Source organism: Dromiciops gliroides, chromosome 4 (genome assembly GCF_019393635.1).
Source record: "Dromiciops gliroides isolate mDroGli1 chromosome 4, mDroGli1.pri, whole genome shotgun sequence".
NCBI classification, from domain to species: domain Eukaryota; kingdom Metazoa; phylum Chordata; class Mammalia; order Microbiotheria; family Microbiotheriidae; genus Dromiciops; species Dromiciops gliroides.
The window spans coordinates 197,802,781-197,827,748 of record NC_057864.1 but is presented as its reverse complement, the minus strand read 5'-3'; the positions used below and the strand labels follow the sequence as shown (position 1 = coordinate 197,827,748).

The 24,968-nt window shown below is 45.5% G+C and overlaps 1 protein-coding gene across 1 annotated transcript in view; it reads right to left on the bottom strand.

Annotated features, from left to right (window-relative positions):
* Positions 1-624: 624 nt before the first annotated feature.
* Positions 625-24,968, bottom strand: part of FBF1 (Fas binding factor 1) — a 28,991-nt gene continuing 4,647 nt past the window's right edge. The window contains exons 5-31 of the mRNA XM_044005459.1: positions 24,388-24,429; positions 23,617-23,707; positions 22,771-22,831; positions 22,115-22,165; positions 19,853-19,997; positions 18,942-19,019; positions 18,072-18,191; positions 15,489-15,618; positions 15,196-15,329; positions 15,016-15,118; positions 14,037-14,489; positions 12,352-12,450; positions 11,830-11,930; positions 11,608-11,666; positions 10,182-10,337; positions 9,891-9,991; positions 8,507-8,713; positions 6,323-6,430; positions 6,076-6,215; positions 5,803-5,921; positions 4,200-4,322; positions 3,930-4,115; positions 3,439-3,615; positions 3,198-3,335; positions 2,742-2,859; positions 2,393-2,502; positions 625-1,889 (exon numbers count right to left, since the gene is read on the bottom strand). Coding sequence (XP_043861394.1) covers positions 1,806-1,889; positions 2,393-2,502; positions 2,742-2,859; positions 3,198-3,335; positions 3,439-3,615; positions 3,930-4,115; positions 4,200-4,322; positions 5,803-5,921; positions 6,076-6,215; positions 6,323-6,430; positions 8,507-8,713; positions 9,891-9,991; positions 10,182-10,337; positions 11,608-11,666; positions 11,830-11,930; positions 12,352-12,450; positions 14,037-14,489; positions 15,016-15,118; positions 15,196-15,329; positions 15,489-15,618; positions 18,072-18,191; positions 18,942-19,019; positions 19,853-19,997; positions 22,115-22,165; positions 22,771-22,831; positions 23,617-23,707; positions 24,388-24,429 — 3,434 coding nt within the window. The 3' untranslated portion in view covers positions 625-1,805. The remainder of the gene's footprint in view (positions 1,890-2,392; positions 2,503-2,741; positions 2,860-3,197; positions 3,336-3,438; positions 3,616-3,929; positions 4,116-4,199; positions 4,323-5,802; positions 5,922-6,075; positions 6,216-6,322; positions 6,431-8,506; positions 8,714-9,890; positions 9,992-10,181; positions 10,338-11,607; positions 11,667-11,829; positions 11,931-12,351; positions 12,451-14,036; positions 14,490-15,015; positions 15,119-15,195; positions 15,330-15,488; positions 15,619-18,071; positions 18,192-18,941; positions 19,020-19,852; positions 19,998-22,114; positions 22,166-22,770; positions 22,832-23,616; positions 23,708-24,387; positions 24,430-24,968) is intronic.

The following is a 24,968-nucleotide window of genomic DNA, read 5'->3' as shown; positions in this document are numbered from 1 at the left end:
TCCAGGGCCGGTGCTCTATCCACTGTACCATCTAGCTGCCCATTGTGGCCCCCATTTCTATTTGAGTTTGACACCACTACTTCACATCCTGCTGCCTCAGAATAAAGTGGTTACTGTGGATCTTCCTCAGACCAGGCAACCAACAGGGCCTCCTCGATACCCAGGTCATTTGGTTGCTCTCCTTGATGTTAGTTTTGGCATCGACCCAGACAGCATTTTGAAAGGATCTAGACATTAAGAATTTTGTAGAGGGTGTTTGTGGGGTTGCTATAGAGCAGGAAGACATCTCTGAAGAAGGTGCTTAGCATTCAGAAGGGTCTGAGACCGCCTTCCTGCTCTCTGGAACTAATTCCAAAGCATGTAATTGATTATTAAGCATGTTTGAAAACCAAGGAGAAACTGGGTGTGATGCATTGTAAATTGCAGGAATTCAGGGAATAGTAATACTGAAAATTGAACTGACCTATTAAACAAAAATGTGAACTATGGGAAAAGGTAAGTAAAACGTCTCTGTGCAATGTTATGAAATAAGAAGTAGCTACATTTAACCCTGGGGTAGTGCAGGCAAATCTTTCATCTCTGCCTGTTCACTTTGGGGATGTTTTCAGATGGAAGCTGATAAACTGGTTAATGGCAGAAGCAGCTTTAGAACTGTGATTTTATTTGAAGAGCTAAATTGACCTTGGTTCCACAGGGAACAATTACTGATCCCCCAATCCTCCCTCTCCCTTGCCATCTTCCTGGCCAGTCTTGGCATATCGCCCACATACTAGAAAATTGAAAAGGCAGAGGCCCGGACACAGTAGATTCCATTAGCTGCTCTCCGGAGCCAGAGAAGAATGGAACTGTGACATCTGGTACTGTCTGTCTTCATTTCCCCATAGCCTTGGCTCCATAGTAGTTGACATAAATAGGCAGCATTCTTTCCCTAGCTCCCTGGTCCCCCCTGCCCATATGGAAGAATCTAATGAACAAGCTGCAAGGCTGAGTTCTCCAGTCCAGTGAGCCAATTAGCCAGGCAGGCTTGGGAAACAAAGAGAATAAATGGACTTGTGTGCAAGAGTCGCTGGTGAAACCAGAAGTTTAAGTTCCAGTAGAAATCATGAGTGCCTGCTCCAACCCACCCCAGGGCCAGGTGTCTAAAGATCTGGGGGCAGGATACCTTGTGTCAGCTCTGTTAGCCGCCCCTCAATTCTCTGGGGGCACAAAGCTCTGTGGCTGCTTCCTTGGGGAAAACCAGCCCTGTCAGAAGACTGTCTAAAAAGCACAACCTAAATCATCTGGGGAGACCCCAGCTATTGCGGGAGCATTAGGATTCAGAGCTTTCCCCAAACTGGTTGAGGGCCGGCCTTAAATGGAAATTTCCTGAGGGTTCTACTCCTTGAATCCCACTTTGTTTTGTGTTATTTTGTGATCAAGCAATACTAACCCCGTTCTATCCCAGAGGTGGGATGTAGCTCTGGAAGGCCTTTGGCTGGCAATGAAGAGCGTCAGGGGTTGAGATGGAACAGAGCAGCACAGTCACGTAGAAAAGCTGTCCCCTATTCTTCTCCACTCACTGTAGATACTATGTCTGGTTAACACACACTGAATGAGGTGATCAGGAACAGGTGGCTATGTTTAAGCAAATGGGTCAGAGTAGTCCAGTGGGGGCCACAGAGGCAAAGGGGAGGAGCCCAGCATGGTTTGTGGTGGTGCCATCTCTGCCAACACCGTGAGATGAGATTTGGCAGGCAAGTTGGCAGAGTGCAGTAGGTATAGATTCCAGCAACTGAAGCCTCCCGGCTAGAAGGCCAGAGTGGGACTCAGGCTGTATAGGGTGTCATGCTGTAGGAAGTTTTCTTCAGTGTCTCCAAAAAGAATTTCTCATCCTCCAGAAAGTCCCGGTCCTGCAGGAAGGGGTGTGTGAGAATGAAATCAGGGCATAGGCAGCTGTCACCATGTTGTAGGCCTTCTTTCCTTGAGAGGAGAGAGACCAGCTCCCCATGGTACATTCGGAGGTAGGACCCCAGAATGGACAGCCGGCCAGTTCCCATCTGATACATTTCCCTTCCTGCCTGTCTCGCTTCATCATTCACTAATTCTTTTTTTTTTTTTTTTGGTGAAGCAATTGGGGTTGACTTGCCTAGGGTCACATAGCTAGTAAGTGTTAAGTGTCTGAGGCCACATTTGAACTCAGGTCCTCCTGACTTAAGGGCCAGTGCTCTATCCACTGTGCCACCTAGCTGCCCCTCATTCACTAATTCTTGAGCCAGAGCTTCCCATTCTTCTGGCCTCACCTCTGCACCTTTATCTTTTAGAAAATCACAGCCAATGGACCTCTCTGTAACTTAATGGGAAAGAGGCCACAGCTGATTGCCCAAAGACTGCTGCCCAGGGAGCTCTCACTCACCTTCTCAGCCATGTGTTTCAGTAACACCAGTTTGGCCTGCAAATGGGAAGGGCCCAGGCCTGCAGGAGGCTGGCTGCGTCCAGGAATGGCAAGGGCAGGAGAGGCAATAGCTGAAAGAAGCCCGTGGGAAACTATGAGAGGGGACAAGGGTCCATCAGGCCACGGAGTGTGGGGAGCTGCTGGGAAGGAACGGAAGGGCTCCGTCTACTCCTGTTTGCAGCCAGGATAACTAAACCCAGGACCTCTTCCCTGTGAAGCTGGCTGGGCACCACTTGCATAGCGACTTCTCCTGTATTCACTCTCCCAGAGATCAGCTCAGCAGCATCCCTCACTTCTGGGGCCAACTCACCATTCAGGCTGGAAGACTCTAGGACTTGGATCCCAGGGCCCAGCCCCATTATGGGAGAGGGGAGATCCAGTCGAAAATGATCCAGCTTCTGCCTCTGTTGAGCCAAATTCAAATTCTCCTGTTTCCATACCCCCAGAGAGAGAGAAATAAGGGAGCCATGAGGGTGCAGAACATCTTGTGCAATGGAGACAGGACAGAATAAGGAGATGGAAATGGGAGGTGATTTTGGCTGGAGAAGCGTGGTACTGACTCCGGTGGGAAATGCTGCCTGGGCTGATGGATGCTACCTTCATGTCAGAGGTTTTGCTTGACTTTTCATTTACAAGAGGAGTCTCGGAGGGGTTTGGGGGATCTCGGGAAGGTTAGACACCAGTGAACAAAAGACACCAATCAGATTCACACAAAGAGAGGAAGGAGGAGGGTCTACAGAGACAAGGGGAAAAAGAAGGTGCCTGCCTGGTGCAGTTGCTGCTCTTGCTGCTGGAGTCGTTGCTGCTGCTGCTGCACAACCTGGAGGCGGGCCTGGTGCTCTGCCTGTAGCTTGCGAGCCTCCAGAAGAGCCCGCTCTCCCTCCTCATACTTTTGAGAGGCTACCTGCAGAGAGGACCAAAGGGAGTGTCCAGGAAGCTTCTCCCTCCTGCTCCTCAGACAGTTCCTGATGCCCTGGGGTCTTGGTGGCATCTTCCTGGCCTCCTACCTTGCTCATGCTCTCAACTTCCTCCGCTCGGAGTTTGATGCGCAGGGCAGCTGCGTTGACCTTCTCCTTCTCCAGCCTTAGTTCCTGCCGCTCCCGCTCCAGAATTTCCCACTCCCCAGCCAACTGCTCCTCCCGAAGCCGCAGCTCACTTGCTCTGATCTTCAGCTCTGCCTGCTCCTGCAAAGAGAACATCCTTTGTCTTCTCCAATCAAAGCCTCAGCCCCTTTGTCTGTGGAGAGTGGGGCACCCAAGGAGGACCTCTCCTCCAGGTTCTTTTCCCTAGCTGGTCCATTCTTCAGAAGCAATAACCTATACTATTTAGCAAAGAGCTAAACTCTTCTGCTTAGAGTTACTGATGGGGCACAGACGGCCGGAAAGAAGGCAGTGATACTGAGTTTAAAGCCTGGGTCAGACAGAAGGGTGGGTGGGTCCACATCCTCTGAGGTTCCAGCAATTCTAGAGAACAAGAACACGATGCTGAGGTTCCTTACCTTGGCTAGACTGACGATGGTGCCCTCCCTCTGTGAGTCCACTTGCAGCACGCGTTCAGCCTCACGCTCTGCCCGTTCTTTACTTAGCTTTTGCTGGGCATAGAAGTCAGCCCACTCTGCTGCCAGCCGCCGCCCCTCCTCGGCACACTTGTGCATGACCGATTTCTGCTCGTCCAGTAAAGCATTCTGGGAAACAGGAAAGAGGAGTAAGAGGAGGAGGAGGTGTCGGGAGATGGCCCTGGGTTACTGGTGTTCAAGCTGCTCACTCACCTTGGCCCTCTCCAGCTCCTCCCGCTCCATGCTGAGCTGCTGGTTCATGACCCTCCTCTGCTCCTCTAGGGAACGCTGTGTAGACTCTGCCTTAGACTGCTCAGCACTCACTCTCCAGCGTTCCTGTAGGAGGCCCCCCAAATCAAAGTTTAAGGGGAGTATGCCTTTCCCTGGAATCGGATCCGATCTCTCCCCAGGAACTAAGAAGTCAGGCCACTCCATGCATTCCTTCTGTGACTTGTCACAAGCACTTTCTCAGAAGGCCAGGTAATGAATGGGAAGATCACTGGAATGGGATTCCTATGGACCAGTTTCCCTGATGATGCTGGAGTAAGGAAGGGGAACCTTTTATTTCTGGCCTGACTCTCCTGTCTCCCACTGCATTGAGTGAGACTAACTTCCATATTACTTGTGACATAAGAATTCTTTCAGAAATGCATTAGTCTGGGGGCAGCTAGGTGGCGCAGTAGATAAAGCACCAGCCCTGGATTCAGGAGTACCTGAGTTCAAATCTGGCTTCAGACACTTGACATTTACTAGCTGTGTGACCCTGGGCAAGTCACTTAACCCCAATTGCCTCGCCAAAAAACCCCCACAAAAAACAAAGCACCATAAGAAATGCATTAGGCTAAGGATACCTGAAGATCAGTGTTACCCCGTTCCAGCTCCTTCCCCCTTTATCTCCATCTTTTTGTGCTCTTGTGACCCCCCCCATCAGTCAAGCAAAAGTACTGTTAGAGTCTAGCTTCCAAAACTGGGGGTTGAGACCTCATATGGGGTAACTGAATGTGGGTCACAAAATGGGGTCACAAAAATTTGCCAACAGTAAAAAGTTATGTATTCCTATTTTATATACCTATATACCTGGGGTCATGTAAAATTTCCCAGTCAAAAAGGGGTCGTGAGTGGAAAAAGTTAAGAAGCCCTGCTTTAGAGTACACAGAGGAACAGGTGTTGCTCCCCCCCCCCCCTCCCCCGGCCATCAAGGAGCCTGAAATGTAGTCAGGGAAACAATACTAATACACACAGGCAAACAATAAGGGAATGCTATGGAACTGTATGACTGTGAAATTTGTATGATAAATTTAGTTTTAGTTCAGAGGATAGACTCAGTGGAGTTGCTTGGAGCAGGTTGAGAAGACTTGGGAAATGAGAACATAGAAGAGGGAGGTGATTCCAGCTTAAGGGAATGACATGAAGGAAGAAGAGAAATAGGAATGAACATGGTGTATTTGTGAGAGAAGCAGAAGTCAGTTTGAAATAGAGGGAGAATGGAATGGAGAGACAAATAGGAAATAAGAGTAGATATAAAGGGGAGTGACAGATCACAGAGTACCTTGAAAACTAGGCAGAGAATTTAGATCTAATATAGATGATATCCGGACTATATGAAATCACTGAAGGTTTTCAAGGGGGAAAAGGACATGATGAAAATCTCGATTATGGTTGATTATGATAGACTAGAGCAGGGTGGGACTGGAGTCAGGAAAGCCAGTTACATATTAATTACATATTAATATATGTAGGTAATGAAGGCTTAAATTAAGGTGGTAACAGTAAGAATGGAAAGGCAGGAATGGACATGATGGATCCCAAAACTCACCTGCTCTAGGAGACGGCTCTGTTCATTCAGTCGGGCCTCCATCTTCCCAATGATCTCATGTAGCCTGTTCCTCTCATCCTCCATGTCCCGCTGCTGCAGAGTCAACCGTTCCTGCAGAGCTGTAGGAATGCCCCTGAGACAATTAGTGTCAGGGAATGATTTCCCAACTGACCCATGGCACAGCTACCTTATTCCCAGGTATTTTGGATAAGTGGTGATAGTGTGTGGAAACAGGAGGAGAAAAGAGAACAAGAGGAAAAAATAGTAGAGTACCTTGGAGTTGCTTATCACGCTGACGGGCCCCTATCTCGAGCTCCTGGGAGTTGGTAAGGTGAGTGGCTTCTACACGGGATGAGAGCTCATTCAGGCTACAGGAAAACTTCTCCATTTGTTCAATAACCCCATTGAGGGACCTGAGAGAAGTAAGGCACGGCTTTAGGCCACACAATCACTGGTGACCACTGCTTATGGCATGGTTCCTCTTGTCGCTCTACAGGCAGGAGTGGGACATGGGGCATACCGGGTATGGGAAGTTGCACTTGTAACGGCATCAATCTCCCGGTCTTTCAGCCGCTTCAACCTCTGTAGCCTGCTCTCATGGTCTTTTCGTATCTCTACGATGGATGCCCTGAATATCAAGGACGAAAAACCATGGGGGTAAGGGAGGGGAACAGCTTTTGGCTTTACTGCCCTAGGATCCATGGAATAAGTACAATGGAAAGGGTAGCTTTCTTGAGAGAAGAGAGTATCTTCCTTTGCCCTTGTACCATGCCTCAATGTCAGATCCCTTCCAGTATTTAGATAGCTTCTTAGCAAAGGTTACACTGCATAGATTGAAAAGCTAGGGGAAGAGGGATGAAAGTAAAGGAGGCCATCAGAGAGTGCATCCCATATCCACTTTGTTACCAAGCCATGTCGATTTTGCCTTTGCAGCATCTTTCTAAATGCCTCTCACCCCCGAAACTGCCGCCACTCTGGTGCAGGTCCTCATCACCTCATGCCTGGATCATTGCAGTAGCCTGCTGGTGCATCTGCCTGCTTCAAGTCTCCCCCCATTCCAGGACCTCCTCCATTCAGCCACCAAAATTATTTTCTTAAAGCATGGGTCTGATCATGTCATTCATCCCATACTCAGTAAACTTCACTGGCTCCCTATTGCTTCCAGGAGTAAATACAAAATGCTTTTCGGTGTTTAAAACCCTTCACACCCTGGCCCCCTCCAGTCTTCTCACACCCTACTCCTGACATGTACTCTTCAATCCAGTGATACCAACATGCATTCTCAGTCCCAGGCATTCTGTCTGGCTGTCCCCCAGGCCTCGAATGCTTTCTCTTCTGCTCTGACTACTGACATCCATGGATTCCTTCAAGTTCCAACTAAAATTCTACCTCCTACAGGAAGTCTTCCCCAACTTCTCTTAATTCCAGCGCCTTCCTGCTGTTAAATGATTTCCCATTTATACTGTATATAGGTTGCTTTGTATAGGTTTGCATATTGTCTCCTCAAGTAGATTGTAAGCTCCTTGAAAGCAGGCACTATCTTTTGCCTCTTTGTATCCCCAGCACTTAGCCCAGTGCCTGGCAGGCACTTAATAAATCTTTGATTGATTGAGTTTACAAAACTGAATGCCTTTAAAAGGCCATGTCAGGGGCAGGTAGGTGGCACAGTGGATAAAGCACCAGCCCTGGATTCAGGAAGACCTGAGTTCAAATCTGGCCTCAGACACTTGACACTTACCAACTGTGTGACCCTGGATAAGTCACTTAACCCTCACAGCTCTGCCCCCCCCCAAAAAAAAAGAGGGAGAGAGAAAAATATTATTAAATAACCAATTGTTAATTTAAAAAGGCCATGTCAAGCCCCTCTATTTCTTTCTCACCCTTTTCTTTTTCATTAAGAAAAACAACATTGGGGCCATATAAAGTATAAATAGGATAAATCCCTCTCTGAGTTCATCCTGATGAAATAGCTGGAAGAACTGTGTACATCCTGAGATTTGGTTCCTGATCTTCATGTACCTCTGAGATTCCAGAATCAGCCTGGGGATCAGCACTTGTTGTATGTCTTTCAGTCCAAAGAGGATCCTGACATCAAGAGGTGATGTCATGACTTGCAGTGAATTGGATTTAAGTGAGAGAGGGGCTGTGCAAGGTTACCAACCTCATTCTCTCCTCCAGAGACATCTGGGTCCAGTGGTAAGATATACATCAGGATGCCTGGAAATGGCCCCAGATGTTTAAGGCAACTGGGGTTAAATAACTTGCCCAGGGTCACACAACTAGCAAGTGTCCAGGTGAGATTTGAACTCAGGTCCTCCCGACTTCAGGGCCAGTGCTCCATCCACTTTGCCACCTAGCTGGCCCAGGGATAAGCACTATCCCAACACTAGTACAGGAGAAGGAAACAGTTAGACAGTAAGCTACTTAAGGACAGGGACTGTCTTTTGCCTTTCTTTTTATTCTCAGCACTTAGTACAGGACCTAGCTTGTATTAGGAGCTTAGTAAATGCTTACTGACTGACTGAGTAGGAACGCAAGTATGCTCCTCCTCAGAAGCTGTTCTCCTTGGGCTTTCCTTTACTAGAAAACAGTTTCCCAGGAACAAAGCCAGAAGAATGCTATTGCTTACACTTGAGTTCTCCCTAAAGGGAGAGCCCTTTTGGGCCAGCCTTCCCTAAATCCACACCCTGGGCCTGCCCCATACCTCTGTAAGTTCTGGAGCCTCTCAATCTCCTGGTCCTTCTCTTGCTCGGCAGCAGCAAGGCGACGCTGGTGTTGTGCCAGAAGCTCAGCTCGTGCTTTCTCAGCCTCCTGACAGTGAGACAGATACTGAACTGTCAGTTCCTCATTCTCCCTTTGTAGTCGTTCTTCTCGTTGCTGGTAGGACGTCTCGAGCACCTTGATCCGGCTCCTGCAAATGGCACACGGCTGGCTGGACTCAAAGCCTGGGACCCAGACTGGCATTTCAAATCAGTAACAAGCACTTAAGGGCTTACAATGGAAATGCATTATTATATTGTTTGGAAAATGGATATTATACTGTTGAAATCTAACTTTATGTAACTAGAGATTATTTGACTGTCACTCTGACCTCAGTAACTGTTTAGGAATGCTCAAGATGGCTACAAAGAATACCCTGATGGGAGAAAAATTTGGAACTAAAAATCCTAGGAAAACAAATGTTGAAAACTATCCTTATATATGACTGGAAAATAATAAAATTACTTTTATTTAAAAAAAAGAATGTTTTGGATTCCCCCAGGTCTTGGATCCACCCACAGCATTTATGCTTTGGGTCTGTTCATCCAGGTCTACTTTGAGTTCCACCGAAAGCTTGCTTTGGGCCCCCTTTGTGTTTTGGCCTTGCCCAGATTTTGCTGAGTGTTTATAACTGACTGATATCCATCTCAATTGATTTTCTTTCAAGCTGCTCTCTTTGTTTAATTGCATAGGTGCAGTTTATGTGCTGGAACCCTTGTCAAAACCCTATGTAATGTAACCCTCCCAAAGCCTGGATGAGAGAGCACCACACCCTTTCTGGATTGCTCTCCCTTGCCAAATGACCAAATACATTTCTTTCTAAAACTTTTTTCAGGTTTGGGTGTTTATTCTTTGTCAACATTACTATATTCTGGGCACCATGTAAAGTGCTGGGGGTACAAAGGCAAAAACAGTTCCTGACTTCAAAAGGCTCATAGTCTAATGGGGGAGACAACCTGCAAACAACTAGGTAAAAATAACACACGCAGAAGATAAATTGAAGATAATCTTGGAGGGAAGGCACCAGCATTAAGGGGGACTGGGAAAAGCTTCTTGCAGAAGATGGTATTTTAGCTGAGATGTGAAGAAAACCAGGAGGCAGAGACCAGAAGGGAGAGCATTCCAGGCATGGGGGAATCTCTAACATTTCTCTAAACACTGTCAATTTGGTCTGAGGGATTAACCAAAGATCCAATACAAAACTGGGACTAGAATTTCATCCGGGGGAAGCTAAAGCAATCTAGCTAGGCCTCTCAGGACTTGTGTACTTAGGTCTGCAGTAGGGTGAAGATGAGTAGGGCGGGAAGTAGGCAGGGGCACTTAGATACCTATGCGCACTCTCAATAAGCTCCAAGTCTGCCTGGTGCCGCTGCTGTAAACTCTCAAGCAGGATATGCTGTTGAGTTCTCTCTAGTTCCAGCTTCCGTACCTGGAGAGTGTTGGAGTGGGCAGGAGGAGGGAGAGATGTTTTTCAGATCTTTATTTCCCCTTCTGGTCTCCCGTTGCTTTGTTCTTTACAATTCTCCTGCACACTTGGTGTTCGTATCCCTCTGACTAGCCCACTCGGATCCCTGCCCAGAATGAACCCTCTTCTCCTGGCCCTCTGGCCCACCCTTCACCTGGGTCTCCAGCTCTGCCTGGCGGGCCTGACTTTTTAATAGCTCCTCTTGGAGTTCCGCTGTGCCACACTGTAGCTGCGCCTGGGCAGCCAGGATCCTCTTCTGATACTCTCCTGTTGGCAGCAAACTCAGGGCCAGGCTCTCTGGGAGAAAGCCCTGCAGGAGTCAAAAGAAACCACTGGCAGGTGAGATGTGAAATAATGGAGAAGAACCTGATCATTGCACCCCAGCTCTCCAGCAGCTGTGTAGCCTTTCTGGTTCTGATCTTTGGTTCTAACAGTTTCTGTTGGAGAAGGTGCCACTTGTCAAAGTAGAGAGACCCTGAGCCTCGCAGTCTTTCCTAGAAGTTCGGCCAGTCTGGTTTGTTAAAGGAATCACAGCCTCTCTCTGAACAAAATGGAAGGCTTTAGTCTCCCTTCTCCTAAATCCTCAGCCAATTGCTTCAGATCTCTGAATAAGATGCCAAGTCTTAGAGTCAGGATGACAATTCCTAATACTGAACCCTTCTATGGGGCTCCTAGACCACTTAGATCAAAGGTTCTTAATGTGGGGTTTGTAAACTTGGAGGGGGAAAAATAATTCAGTATTTATTTTTGATTAGCCTTTGGCTTCCTTTGTAATACGAAGCATCTTACTTTTTTGTATTCACAAACGTGATTCTGAGAAGGGGTCCATAGGCTTCACTAGACCGCCAGAGGGTCCGTGACATAAGAAAAGTTAAGAACCCTCTGCCTTAGGTCAAAGGCTGCTACTTCTCTGAGGCCCTAGAAGCACTACTTCTATCATGAGAGCTGGTCCAAAGGCTCCCTAGACATAAGAGACTGGCTGATTCAGGAAATGGAGATCTGAGACAGGGATTGGGGAGTGGAAAAATACTTTTAAAGTCAACAGGCAGGATAACTGTAGCCTCACTTTATGGTTAGCATTTCTAACTGCTCCTACCTAGATGGTAATTGTGTCTCCCGTACCAACTTTGGCTCTATGCTAATGCCCAGAAATGTCAAGTGATGTTTCTTTGTTAGAAGATTTTTTTTTTTTGGCGGGGCAATGGGGGTTAAGTGACTTGCCCAGGGTCACACAGCTAGTAAGTGTCAAGTGTCTGAGGCTGGATTTGGACTCAGGTACTCCTGAATCCAGGGCCAGCGCTTTAACCACTGCGCCATCTAGTTGCCCCCTTGTTAGAAGATTTTTACGGGGAGGCTACAGGGGTTAAGAGACTTGCCCAGGGTTACACAGCTAATAAGTGTCTGAGGCAGGATTTGAATTCAGGTCCTTCTCACTCCAAAGCCACTGCTTTATCCACTGTACCACCTACCTGCCCTCTTAGAAGATTCTGAAGGAAAACATTAATCTCTGAGTTAGGAAGAATTTCCTTAGAAGAAAAAGACTGAGGGCTCTGAATACCTGTTTGCCCACTCCTTCCTACCTGTACAGGCATAGAAGTCCCTATTAGTTCTTGGGGTCTCCGGAAACAAGCTGCAAGGTCTGAAAAATGCAACAAGTGAAAAAGTAAGTGGTCTCTTGTGGATGGCCAAGGGAGAAACTAGCTTCAGGGAAGATTCAGCAGGGGCTGAATAACTACTAGAATAACTGATCCCCAGACATTAACAGCCCATGGTTCAGCTGCCACACAGAGAGGAAAACCTACCAGTGCTGGGAACTTCTCCAGGAAGAGTGTCTCTCTTTGGTTCAGTTGCAGGAAGTAGAGGGGCAGCTGGTATCTGGGGGTGGGTTTCAGTCTGGGGAACCCTAAGAGATATTCATAGAGATTGGGGGTGGTTGGAAGGGGAGTGGGAACAGTACCTCCTCTGGGCAAAGGGAAGGAAAAGAAATCTCTTCCTTAAGGAACAAGAAGGGAGAGGGAAAGGAGCTTCCTGGAGAGCCTTGAGAACCTAGAGTGATATGGGTGTAGGCCTGGTTATGTTGCTGGATGAGGGGAGGGGGGGGGCAGCACTTGTTCCTCATGAGCTCCAGCTCATTTGGAAGTCAAGATTATTACTGGAGGCAGTGTAAAGTATTCTGGACCAGTACCAAAATTCTAAAGAAGTCATTGAGACCCTGGTGCTCCTCCCCCTGACCCCCACTAGCTAAAGGGCTCCCTGCATTTATAGGGCAATCTTTGCTGAAGACGTGGCTGCTTAACCCCACAGAGCCCCAGGTGCAGACATACCCAGTGCCCCCAGGGCGGGCAGATGCAGCTTCTTGTGCTGTCCCTGGGGTTCCTCTAGCAGCTGTTTGCTCAGGCCCTTGGGTGCTGACAACAGGTTGACTGAAAAAGGCCAGATCATAAGGTAAGGACCACTGAAACTTCAGGCCTGACCACAGAAGGCTCCCTGGTGCTGTCCCCTGTCCAGTGGATGGACTTCCATTTCCTCTGCCCATGATTCCATTAGTTCCTTCAAGACTGCATCCTTGGGGTTTGTGGACGTTTCCTCCACTTTATTTCTGGCATGTGGCATACACAGGAGGCAGTGAAAAGCATACAAACTATGACCATGAAGGAATGTTGGGGTACAATCTAGATCTAGAATAGGTCAATTACAAGTATTTATTTAGTCTTATGTGATTTAAGTCAGTTGCAGCTGATGGGTAAAGTCAGGAAGACTTGAGTTCAAATGCAGCCTCAGATGCTAGCTGTGTGACCCCAGGAAAGTTACTTAACTTCCGTTTTCCTTAGCTTCCTCAACTGTAAGATGAGGATAATACTATTAAGTACCCCACAGGGCCACCGTGAGGCCCAAATGAGCTAAGAATTGTAAAGTGTTTATTAGTACAGTGCCTGGAAAACAGTAAGCAGCATCTTTGAATCATGTTTCTGTCCCTGCTGGTTCACCTTACAACTTCTACTTCCTCAATTCAAGGTGAGAGCAATTTCTCTCATCTCGTTAGGCCTAAAAACACAGGCTCCTTTTTGTTTGGCCCTCAGTTTCAGGCCAAAATTGCTTTCTCTGAAGCCACCTAATCCCATTATGTTGTAATGTCCCTGGCTCACGCTCAACATTTCCCTGCATTTTCATCTCTTCTTTTCAGGGTACACAGCACTCTCCTGAGCAGCTCCTCTCTTCCAGTTCATCATTCCTTTCTGCCTTCACAAACCCTCCCCGCCAGCATCACCACCAAGAGTTTCCCTCTTATGTCACAACCCCTTTGGCCAGTCTTGTTATACATATGCTTACTCCTTGGCCCTTGATCTAAGACAAACATCTGCAGGTGACATGGGCACATCTACCACTCCACTGTATTTTATTTATGGCTTTGGCCAGCCTGAGTTTACTCCTGAGATTCTAGGACAGGTTATATTCCTCACACCACAGGGGTGTTTCGGTAGGAATTTCTATGAGGAGCCCAGGCTGCTGCCAAAAAAGGAGACTGAGTTTTCCATCTGCCTCATGTTCCTAGCTAGGAACAGAGGTGCTATAGTGGCTCTATCTCCCCTGATTCCTCTGCCTAGACAAAGCCCTAAAGATGAAAGGCCTTGTGTGCATCTTTCCCAAGATTCTACCCATAGACTCTTATTTTTTTTTTTTTTGTGGGGCAATGAGGGTTATAGGTGACTTGCTCAGGGTCATACAGCTAGTAAGTGTCAAGTGTCTGAGGCCAGATTTGAACTCAGGTCCTCCTGACTCCAGGGCTGGTGCTCTATCCACTGCGCCACCTAGCTGCCCCAACTACCCATACTCTTAAAAGAGGTATAGTATGATAAGGGAAAGGAGCTGAAGTCAAGAGACCTCACCTGGTTCATGCTCCTGGGGTTTCCTACAGCCCCTTCCCTGGTGACTGCTCCCCAGAGATAACTGGCTTGCAGTGAGCCAGCCCAGTTCCCCAAGATGCAATGCACAGTTTCCATATGTGTACCTGCCAGAGGGAAGATCCAATGTTTCGGTCGGGTTCAGGCCCTTAGAAGGCCCAGATTTCTCCTCTTTGGCTAAATTCTGAGATTTTTTCCGGGACAAGGCATGGCTTAGCCAATCCTCTTCTTGTTTTTCCTCTGATGCTCCCTGCTTAGGAGGTAGGCTGGATTTGTGAGGACCAGTTGTAGTTTCGGTGGGTGGCTTCATCCCCGACCCAGGCAGACTGGCTGGAGCAGAGTGCCGGGCTGCAGGACTAGGTCCTGAGGATGCAGCTATTGTTGAGCCACCCTTGCTGGATACTTTGGTGGGGGATGGAGGGAGCAAGTCAAAGTCTTCATCCTTGAGGCCCAGCCAGTCAGCTCCTCCCTTCCCAGTGTGAGCAGGGCTGGCTGTGGCTGGGGTACTCTGTTTGGAGCCTTGTTCTCCCTTGGGATTGGTGAGACTCTCTGCTGAGAACCTGCTCAAGACAAGGGCATAAGTAAGGCAAAAAGGAGAGAGGTCTGTCCCACGCCCTGCTTTTTGCTAAACAGGGTCCAGGCTCAAGTATCCAAAATAAAGAGTAATGTATCAGTGCAGGTCTCCTGTTTACCAGGCCACTGCTTGTCCCACTATGCTAGGCTACATCTAGAGGACAATGATCCTCCATAAAATCTTCCATAATCCTCTAGGAAATGTAACATAACATATTGTGGGGGTTCTTAACGTTTTATGGCATGGACCAATGTTGGCAGCCTGGTGGAGCCTATGGACCCCCTTTTCAGAAGGATGTCTTTAAAGGCATAAAATCAAGTATATGGGATTACACATGAAATATAGTTATCAAAATATTCAAAAAACAATTCACAGGCTCCAGGTTATGAGCCCTTGGTATATTCTGTCAGCACACAAGGTTGGTTGACGCTGACAGAAGTAGGAAAGGGACTGAGGAAGATTATTTCTCAGGGGATGCAATGCTCCAGTGGCCCAGTCAGGCCCCTACCTACCTGACAGACTGCCGGCGGGATTGTCGGCTCTCAGAGGAGGAGGCCACGGTGGGCTGGTAGGCTCCAAAGGCAAAGTCATCATCTCCCCAGGAATCTTCTTTGTCTGTGAAACAAGGAGCCTGTGGCCATGTCCAGGGTCTCCTCTTTTTCTAACTCTAGATGGGGACGGGGTCCACTCACCAGGCTGTTTCTGGTACTTCTTATCCAGTTTGAACTCCCGGAGCTCCCCGGTACCAGGTCTCTCCAGGAGCTTGGGGGCAGTTCCACGTCCCAGTAGCTCGTCCAGTTTAGTGCGAGCAGGACGGGGCGCATCCCTGACATGGTAGAAGGACAGAGGCATAGGTACTTCAACAACATTAATCACTTGAAATCACTGTCCCCACCCTCTAACTCCATGCTTCGGTCCCCTCCTTTATACAGAGAGAAAACCATGCAGTTCAGCCGAGGGCCTCTCACTCAGAAGAGTGCCTTACTGGACTCCCTTTTCCTGCTTCCGTTCTGCCTTAGGACTGTCTCCAAACCCAAGGGTGGCCATGAGGTCATCCCCATCATCAAACTCAATTCCTCCTTCTTTAGAATGGGGGTTGTCACCAGGAGAGGTACCTAAAAAACCAGAACTCTGGGTAAATAATAGCAAAGGCAGCACCTGTTAGGTCACAGGAGGGCAAGTGACCATCAATGCTATAAGAGTTCTGAAGAGCGAGATTGTCACAGGCCAGAAGCTGGACTTTACTTCAGTAAAGATGGGAGACTAAGACCTGAGATGGGCCTTAAAGAAAGGGAAAAGGAAGGGAGGGCATTAAAGGCATAGCCAAGACTATGTTCAAATGACAACATGTATTTTATGTTCAGAAAACAAAGTAAACAGGTCATCTGGAATGGATGGATTCCCAAAGAGGTGGTTCCCAACCTATGGCCAAAGGACTCTCAGGAAGGCAAGGGATTACTGCAAGAGGCCTATAATTCATATGTCCACCAAGTGTTGTCATTTGAACTTAATGTGGCTCCCTTAAAATAAGAAACAAGTCAAGCTACCTTCTACACACTGGTTAAATGAAGCTGTATTATTATTTTTCAAATATATATGTTGGAGCATATATATATATATGTTGGAGCAGCTAGGTGGCGCAGTGGATAAAGTACCAGCCCTAGATTCAGGCCCTGAGTTCAAATCCGGCCCCAGACACTTGACACTTACTAGCTGTGTGACCCTGGGCAAGTCACTTAACTGCCATTGCCCTGCCCCCCCCCAAAAAACACCAAAAAAACCCAAAAACAAAACCCAAAAAACAAATATATGTATGTCCCTCAAGAACTACATAGATATAACTACAAAACATTCTTTAAAGAAATAAAGAACAACTTAAATAACTGCAATTGCATTCAGCGATCATGGATGGGCCAAGTCAATAGAATAAAAATGATGAAATTACCTATATCAATTTACACATTTACTGCTATACCAATCAAATTGCTAAGGGGATACTTGATAGATCTAGTAAAATAATATTCTGTTGCATTTTGATTCATCTGAAGGACCAAAGGGTAGAAACTCAAGGCAAATAATGAAAATAAAGTAGGAATGAAAGGAGGAATAACATTTGCAGGCTTCAAATTATATTGTAAAACAGTAATTATAAAAACTATTTCGTATTGGCTTAAGAATAAAAAAGGAGGTCAGAAGAATGGACTAGATGAGAATGACCTAGAAACAAGTGAACTCAATAATTTGGTGTTGAATAAATGTGAGAATATAAATTACTAGGGGAAGAACTCCTTCTTTGACAAAAACTGCTGGGGAAATTGCTAAGAAATTTGACAGAAATTAGGTTATAGAGCAATATCTCACTCTATAAACCACAGTAAGCTTAAACTGAACACATGTGACCTGAATGTTAAAGTTTCTATGAGCAGCTAGGTGGCGCAGTGAGTTGAGCACCAGCCCTGGAATCAAGAAGACCTGAGTTCAAATCTGCCCTCAGACACTTATCACTTACTAGCTGTGTGACCCTGGGCAAGTCACTTAACCCCAACTGCCCTGCCAAAAAAAAAAAAAAAAAGATTCTACAATAAAAATTTTATAAGAGAATCAGATTAGACACCTTTCCAAGCACGGTGATGGGGATATTTCTTAACTGAACAAGTAAAATTCAATAACAAAAGATAAAATAGATCATTTCAATTATACAAAAATTGAAAAGCTTTTGCATTAACAAAGCCAACACAATTAGTATAGAAAGGTAAACTGCTGATTGGGAAAAACAAAACATTTGTGTGAAACAACTTGCATAAGGGTCCTGACACAAAAAACATACGGAACACTAATGTATAAGAATATAAGCCAGAGGGCAGCTAGGTGGTGCAATGGATAGAGCAACCAACCAACCATCCTGGAGTCAGGAGGACCTGAGTTCAAATCTGCTCTCAGATACTGACTAGCTGTGTGACCCTGGGCAAGTCATTTAACTCTGCTTCCAAAAAAAAGAGAAAAAGAATAAAAGCTGTTCCCCAAAGGATATGAGTAAATGTATGTAGGTGCTGTTGTGATTAATAAAATACAACTTTGTTGAAAAGCAAAAGAAACCTAATGGAACTCTTAACACAATGCCTAAAAGTTTTTTGCTGTCATCAAAGAAAAGCAGCATTAGAGAAGTACAGACTCATTGGATTAGCTTCTGACCCTCAGCTCTGGGTGGGTTCCTCTGAAGACAAAAAAAATCTATACTACCCCAGTCCTAACTTCTGGTTGGGCATAAAGAGAGCAGGCAAGATGGCAGGTATCCTGCTGCCAAATTCACTGCCCATTTTGGTCTGCAGCACCTGTCACAGCCCTATGCTCATATGCTCTGTGCTCCTACCATCTATATTCTGGCCAGGTGCCCTGTGCCTGTGTAGGCCCCATGCCTTTTGTCTTTGTCCTAGGGTTTTTCTGCCATGCCTCCCTTCACCTGGGTTGGGTTATTTCTTTAGTATGGGAAAAGCCCGGCCTGACATTATGCTTCTAGCTAAACCACTCACCCAATGAGAAAAAGTCATCCATTCATCTCCCCTCTTACCTTTATTTTTAACTATGGTAGGGCTCTTTTCAGGGACTATTTTACTCTCTTTTAAAGGTGGCTTCTTGGCAATTTCTTCCTCTTCATCAGAGAGAAGCCCTGCTAAGGGGTCCTCCAAATCTTCAATCCAGAAAAGAAAGATGAGATCAAGTTCCAGGGAAATTTATGAAAAACATGCCTTAATTGTGGAGAGTTATGCTCTTAGTCTTCCCTTATGGTAAGATTTCCAAATGCTTAATAAACACAAACTGTTACTAAATTCCAGGAGGTTGTTGTTTGTTAAGAGCGAGTCTTGGGGCAGCTAGGTGGCGCAGTGGATAAAGCACTGGCCCTGGACTCAGGAGGACCTGAGTTCAAATCCAGCCTCAGACACTTGACACTAGCTGTATGACCCTGGGCAAGTCACTTAATCCCCATTGTCCCGCCCCCCCCCAAAAAAGAGCGAGTCTGAATAAAGATGAGGAGTTAGGTGGTCCCCTAATACCTACTCTGATATAAATATACCATACTCTCCAGCACACAGTGAGTTTATATGACTTGTAAGTTATATAACTTGTAACTCACTATTCAGAACATGAAGGGAAAGGTGACTTTTCTAATATTTATAGACATTTCTAGCTTGACCTGAAGCTCCAAAATTCATGATCTCATTTTGTAATTAAGTCCCCTAAATTTTCCACCCACACAAAATTCTGACTGCTTCCCCCTTTTGTTTAGTGGGAGTAAGATTTTTGGCCTCAGTCTTTACTCTTCATCGTCTGGTATATATTGTGACTTGCTTCAGGAAGGTAGGCAAATGTCTATTGCTTAGTCTGTCATACTCTCCTAACTAAGGGGGCCTTAGGAGTATAATACAGAGACTTGCGGTACCATCAAAGGAAAACTTCCTGTATGGGCGCCCAGCACTCCCAGTGGAAGGCACGGGCTTCTTGGTGGGAATGTTCTCTCCTGCAAGAAAGTAAACAGAAAATACAGTCATGTAGTTTTTGTTGATCTTCATGGCCCATCACATATCTCGTGTCACCCAAGCAGACATGGGTTTCTGGAAAGAAGGACAAGAAAATGAGCATCTCTAAAGTGAAATGCATTTCTCCCTTGGCCACTGACAGAGCTGACTTGTGGTCTGTGGGAAGCAGGCACATCTCCATCCAGAACAACCTGGTCTGGGAGCTAATTCCATGAGTCTGGAGACAAAAATCTCTAGATGAACTAAGGATTCAGGAGTTCCATAAAATAAAGTTCCATCTTAGCCTAACTGGGTTTTCCAGGCCCTGCCCCACAAGGGCTCACGGGCACTAGAGAAGTCCTGGAGAGAAAACCGACTGCCCACACACATTCTTGGCTTTTTATTTAGCTTCACGACCCCAGGGTGGAAAACAAAAGACTCCTCTAAAAAGCTTCTTCTCTTCACAAAATCTACGTTCTAGACAAACTAGATCACTGGAACAAGGATTTGGAGCCAGAATGGACCTCAAGTTATTCAGTCCGACCTCCTCATTTTACAAACGAGAAACCTCTGAGGTACAGAGAAGGTGTTGACTTGTTCAAAGTCACACAGCTAGTAAGTGACAGTTAACATTCGAACCCAGGTCTACTGAATCCAAATCCGACACTTGTTTCGCTGCACCGTGCTTCCTTCTTAGCTGTTCTTTTCTTGCCCTTGTGGACTGTTTGTTCAACTGAACTGAATTGAGTATAAAAGGACAAAGAATCTTTAATCCAAAATTCTTCCAAATCTCTAAAGTCTTTACAATGGATTCATGGAGTTACCTCCTGCTCACCTCTCTCATTGGCTATCAGTTTTCCTGTAGGTCTAGAGAAATCACCAGGAAACTCCTCTTTTCCAGAACCTTTTGCAGCTGTTTTATTACTAGTTAGATTGGACTTCTTCAAGCCTAAGAGATCAGCATCCATGTCGTCCATATCCTAGAAAATCAGGAGGGTAGGGAGGGATCCCCACTGGAGTGCTGTTGGTTTTCATTAGGCAAAGGCAATCAGTTCATTTGGCATTTCTTACAATAGCTTTGGGAGTTATTACCCTCATTTTTCAAATGGGGAAAGAAAGACTTCAATTAGGGGAATGACCTATTATAAGATTTATATGTTGGGGCAGCTAGGTGGTGCAGTGGATAGAGCACCAGCCCTGGAGTCAGGAGCACCTGAGTTCAAATCCGGCCTCAGACATTTAACGCTTACTAGCTGTGTGACCCTGGGCAAGTCACTTAACCCCAATTGCCTCACTTAAAAAAAATATATTTATATGTTAAAAGATGTTCTGATGACCCTGAGCCTTTAAAAGTTTCCAGTATCTTTCTTAGCATTGAGACTCCCCATTTAGCACTTCCAGAGATTGAGTTAGCTCTTTTTGGCTGGCTACTCAATAGGAAGAACTTCACAATCTATTTTCATTGGCTAATGCGGACTGGCTTGCAGCTAATTCTAAAATTCTCCATTTGCTGTGCAAATAGGAATTGAAATAGGTGTATTGTGAGCTAATGAGAAGAAATCCCTGAACAAATGAAGACTCTAAAATGGAGCCCTCAATGAAGAGGAACCGCTTCCAAGTAACCAGCAGAGGCAAAACCAAAGTCATAGTGGATGTTGGGTGGCTTGCCTGGCAGAGGCAAGGCAGATAGGAAAGTAGTTAAAAGGTAGGCGTGCTCTTGTTTTAGTAACATTGTCTTCCTGGAGGACAAGGTGGCTAGATGACAAGAAGATCAGAGGGAATATGCACTAGCTCATCTTTGAGAGGGAAGGATCTATCCCTAAGAGCATAAAAACTCCAGGCTACTCCATGTAGGTTTATGTCCCCAGGGACAACACTGTGAATAAACAAGGGAGCTAGAGAATTTTTTTTTTGAAAGAGTAGGACAGGAAAGAGACCCCAAAATGCTATCAGAGGCTCAGTTCCAAATTTAAAGAAAGGCCAGTATCAAAATTCTAAAGGATGGAGCTCAGGGAACATCAGGTGGAATGCAGGTCAAATGGCTGCCAAGGGAGAAGTTTTCACCTGAAGCCAAGGTAAGTAAACCTAAGTCTCAGACTCGAAAATATCCCATCTCCAAAGGCCTAGGGAATTGAAGGCTTAGCCTGGGTCTGAGTGTGGACAGTAATCCCAAGGCTAAGGACTAGCGAAGGGGGCTTGTGGAAATAAAGGAAAGTGAAAACAAGGAACACAGACAGAAGCTATTTAATGCTTTATACATGGGTCAAGCTGGTTGAATTATACCAGATTATGTAGCTGTAATTTACTTTAATCATATAGGTTGGGCTGTGAGATTTTTTTTTGGGGGGGGATGGGGGTCAGTTCATGAAGGGCTTTATTTTCATTTTTATATACATTTCTGCTGATATCATCCATTTTAATGTCACCCCATTCCCCAGTGTAACTCTCTTCCTCTCTCCCAGAGAATCACCTCTTATAACAAAGAATACAAAAGCAGTGAAAAACTTAGCAATAACAACCAGCACATCAAAAAATCTGATATGCAAGATTTCTTTAAACTGGTAAAGTTGACTTGTGTACTTGAATAGACAAGCGTACTCACTGCAGTGGGCAAGGGTTGGGGTACTCATGAACATGGGGAAACACTGCCCCTAGGGAAGCAGTCTTTAGAGGAAACATTCTCTCCCTCTTTGTTTCCTGGATGAAAAGTTACCCAGGGCAAACAGTACAGTCTTCTACCTTGGGATTGCCCTGTTTCATCACAGGCTAATAGCTGCTTCTCAGTGTTCCTGTCTTTACCAAAGGCCTGATCACTATAGCTACTAGGTTTCTGTTAACTTCCATTTTTGTAGAAGGTGGTGCTGCCATTGGAAAGCCTCTTCATACTGAGAAGGTCTACTTAAAGGTATAAATACCTAAAATCATTGCCTGTGTCAGTCTCTGCAGAGTTTTATTTTGTTTTATACAACTCCCCCCTTAGAAATAGTTAAAATTGAAGAAAGATTGGAAAAATGGAGAGTCCCCCCTCCCCCAAATCAGTTCAGTTCAAATTTTACTTTGTTCCCAAGACTAAGAAATGATGGAAATAGTTCATTACCTTCATAGACCGTAGCAAAGCCTGTGGGTCTGCATCTGACATATCAGAAAACTGAGCTCCCAGGGAAGGAAATATGTAGAAGCACATACATTAATAAATATTTTAAAAATGTCAACTCTAGCATAATATCATGCTACTCCTGCAAGGGAAAATGGTACATGGAAGGTCAAATAGCCATATGGGATACAAATGGGTCATCTCTGACTGCATCACTTGGGGCTTAGCCACTATGACTCAAAGAATCTAGAGACAAACCTGCCCAGCATATAATTGTGAGATACAAGGACCCAGTCGTCTCTGCTTTCTATTCTTTCCATGTGGAAAGGTCATTACAACTACAAGCACGAAGAGGCTCTGCCAACTCCCACCTCCAGGGCTGGCCATGATTCTAGGTACCCAAGGGAAGCATGCAGAAGGAACAAAATCCAAGTAAACAGCAGATTCATGGAGTTCTGGTGATTAGTTGTTGGAAATGTTTTTGGTTTGGGGTTCACTAAACAGGTTTGGAGCATTACTTTCTTTTAAACATAAACTATGCCCTGTGAGGGTTTTAAAAGCTTTTCACAGTCATAACTTAGGTCGCACTATCCATCACACACTGCTCCCTGGCCAACAAGACCAGAGGAACAAATGGTAGTGACCGGGGTGTGTCTCACCTCAGCATTTGCACTGGCCTGGGCTGCCATGGTATTGAAGAAGTCATCTTCCAGAATGGACCTGGCAATAGAGTTGGACAATTACAAACAGACTGATTCCCTGGGTGCAGCTTACAATTCCAAAAAAGGCAGAGAAGAGGTGCAAATGACTTTCAACAATTTCTTTTCTGAAAGAATCAAAATTTTATTTGTTTTTGGTTTTTTTGGTAAGGCAATGAGGGTTAAATGACTTGCCCAGGGTCACACAGCTAGTAGGTGTCAAGTATCTGAGGCTGGATTTGAACTCAGGTACTCCTGAATCCAGGGCCAGTGCTTTATCCACTGTGCCACCTAGCTGCCCCTAGAATCAAAATTTTAGTGCTAAGGGGGATTTTAGAGATTATTTAGTCCATTTCTTAACATTTTTTTCCATTATGGACACTCTGGTAGTCTAGTGAAGTCAATGGACACCTCAGAATAATGTTTTTTAAATGCATAAAACACATAGGATTATAAAGAAAACTAATTATATCAAAAGTTACCAAAATTAAAAAAACAAAATTCATGGACCCAAGGTGAAGCACTCCTGATCTAGTCCAATATTCTTGTCTGATAAAGAGGCCCAGGGAAGGTAAGTGATTTTTCTGAGGTTACTTAACTAATTAGTGGCAGTAGAATCAGAAGAACACAGTTATCCTCACTAATGTCATGATATGTCAGTGAATTAACAAGTACACTCAGCAGGGGATGGGACAATGGGGACAGTAGCAAAACAGAGAGTAAGGGAGAAGGCAGGGAGGTCCAGCAGGCAGCAAAAATGGTTGATAAAAAATAGATGCTCAGAGATCCATATTGACTCATCCTCACTTTTTTCTGGTCTTTGAAGAAAAGCCCCGAGATGATCCTAGGCTATCCCTGGGATTTGCAGCTGATTGAAGAGGCTTCTCAGGGGCCATGGCTGAAAATAAACATCAGAGGAGTCACGTGGATGCCCAGTGAAAAGGACCCAGGGTCAAGAGAGCAGATATTTCTATCACCTCCATACAAACCTGCTATGGGAGGACAATGCTACATGGCCATGATCACCACAGGCTTTATCCTGAGGATAAAGTGATTACATCCTTTAAGTGGTGAATTTGTGTATGTTGGAAAGGAAGAAGGCATTGTAACTAAAAGGATTCCAACATTAGCCCTCTGAGAACCAATGTGGGGTTGGGGAGGGGATAAGAATCTCATCACTCACCTGACCCCACCTTGAGGAAATGGAGGACCTACAGATGCTCCGAGTTGTAGGGTATGTGGGTGAATGAAGGACTCCCTTTCCCCAATGGCCTGAGTGGTACAAGAGTCATTGATCTACTTCTAAACCCCAAAGGTAATCTTATTTGAATTGGAAAGACTGGAATGCATTTCTTCTCTTAGTGAACTGGGATTTGGGCTTCTGGTGACTGTAAACAGAAAGTCACATTCAGACACACTAACAACTGATTAGAAATTAAATGAAGTGAGTCTGAACTGAATGTGGGTAGATAGGCTCTAAAGCCAAGGAGAAAAGGAAGGAAAAAGGAAGACTAACTTTTGGGGGGAAATACCAAGCCCAACCTAATTCAAAAGAAAACCCAAGAAAGGAACACTTACTGTCATCATCCAAGAGGTCACCAAGCATATCATCAATAGAGCCTGGAACAGAAAAGTGAACATCATGAACTTAGAACAACATTGAGAAGACTGTCTTTGACAAGAATCAAATCGGAGCCATCCTGAGATGTAGTTAAAACTACCCTGTGTAAGTCAGGACTGAGGCTTAGCTGTCTCCTTCATTTCCCATAATCTTGCTGTATATCAGTCAGAACACCAAATGGAGCCCTCAAAATTAAATTCTCAGAGGACTGGGGAAATTAATGTTCATATGGACCCGAATAATTTGGTTCTCTACTGCATGCTATTTCAAATCTTCTCTTTCCCAAGCCTCCTACATTAGTCCCTCAATAGAGAGTTCTGACTCATATTTTAAGGAGAAAAAAGAGGCCTTTCATGAGTTCCACTACTTTAGACCTCAAAAGCCCTTGGTATCAACTTTCATTCTCTCCTACTTAATTCTAGTCTCTGATGAAGTGGCCTTTCAACTTGTTAAGGCCAATCACTCTATTTGTACACTTGATCTCCCATTTCCACTCCTCGGTATATTCCCCCTCCTCATTATCTGTCCTCCTCCTTCA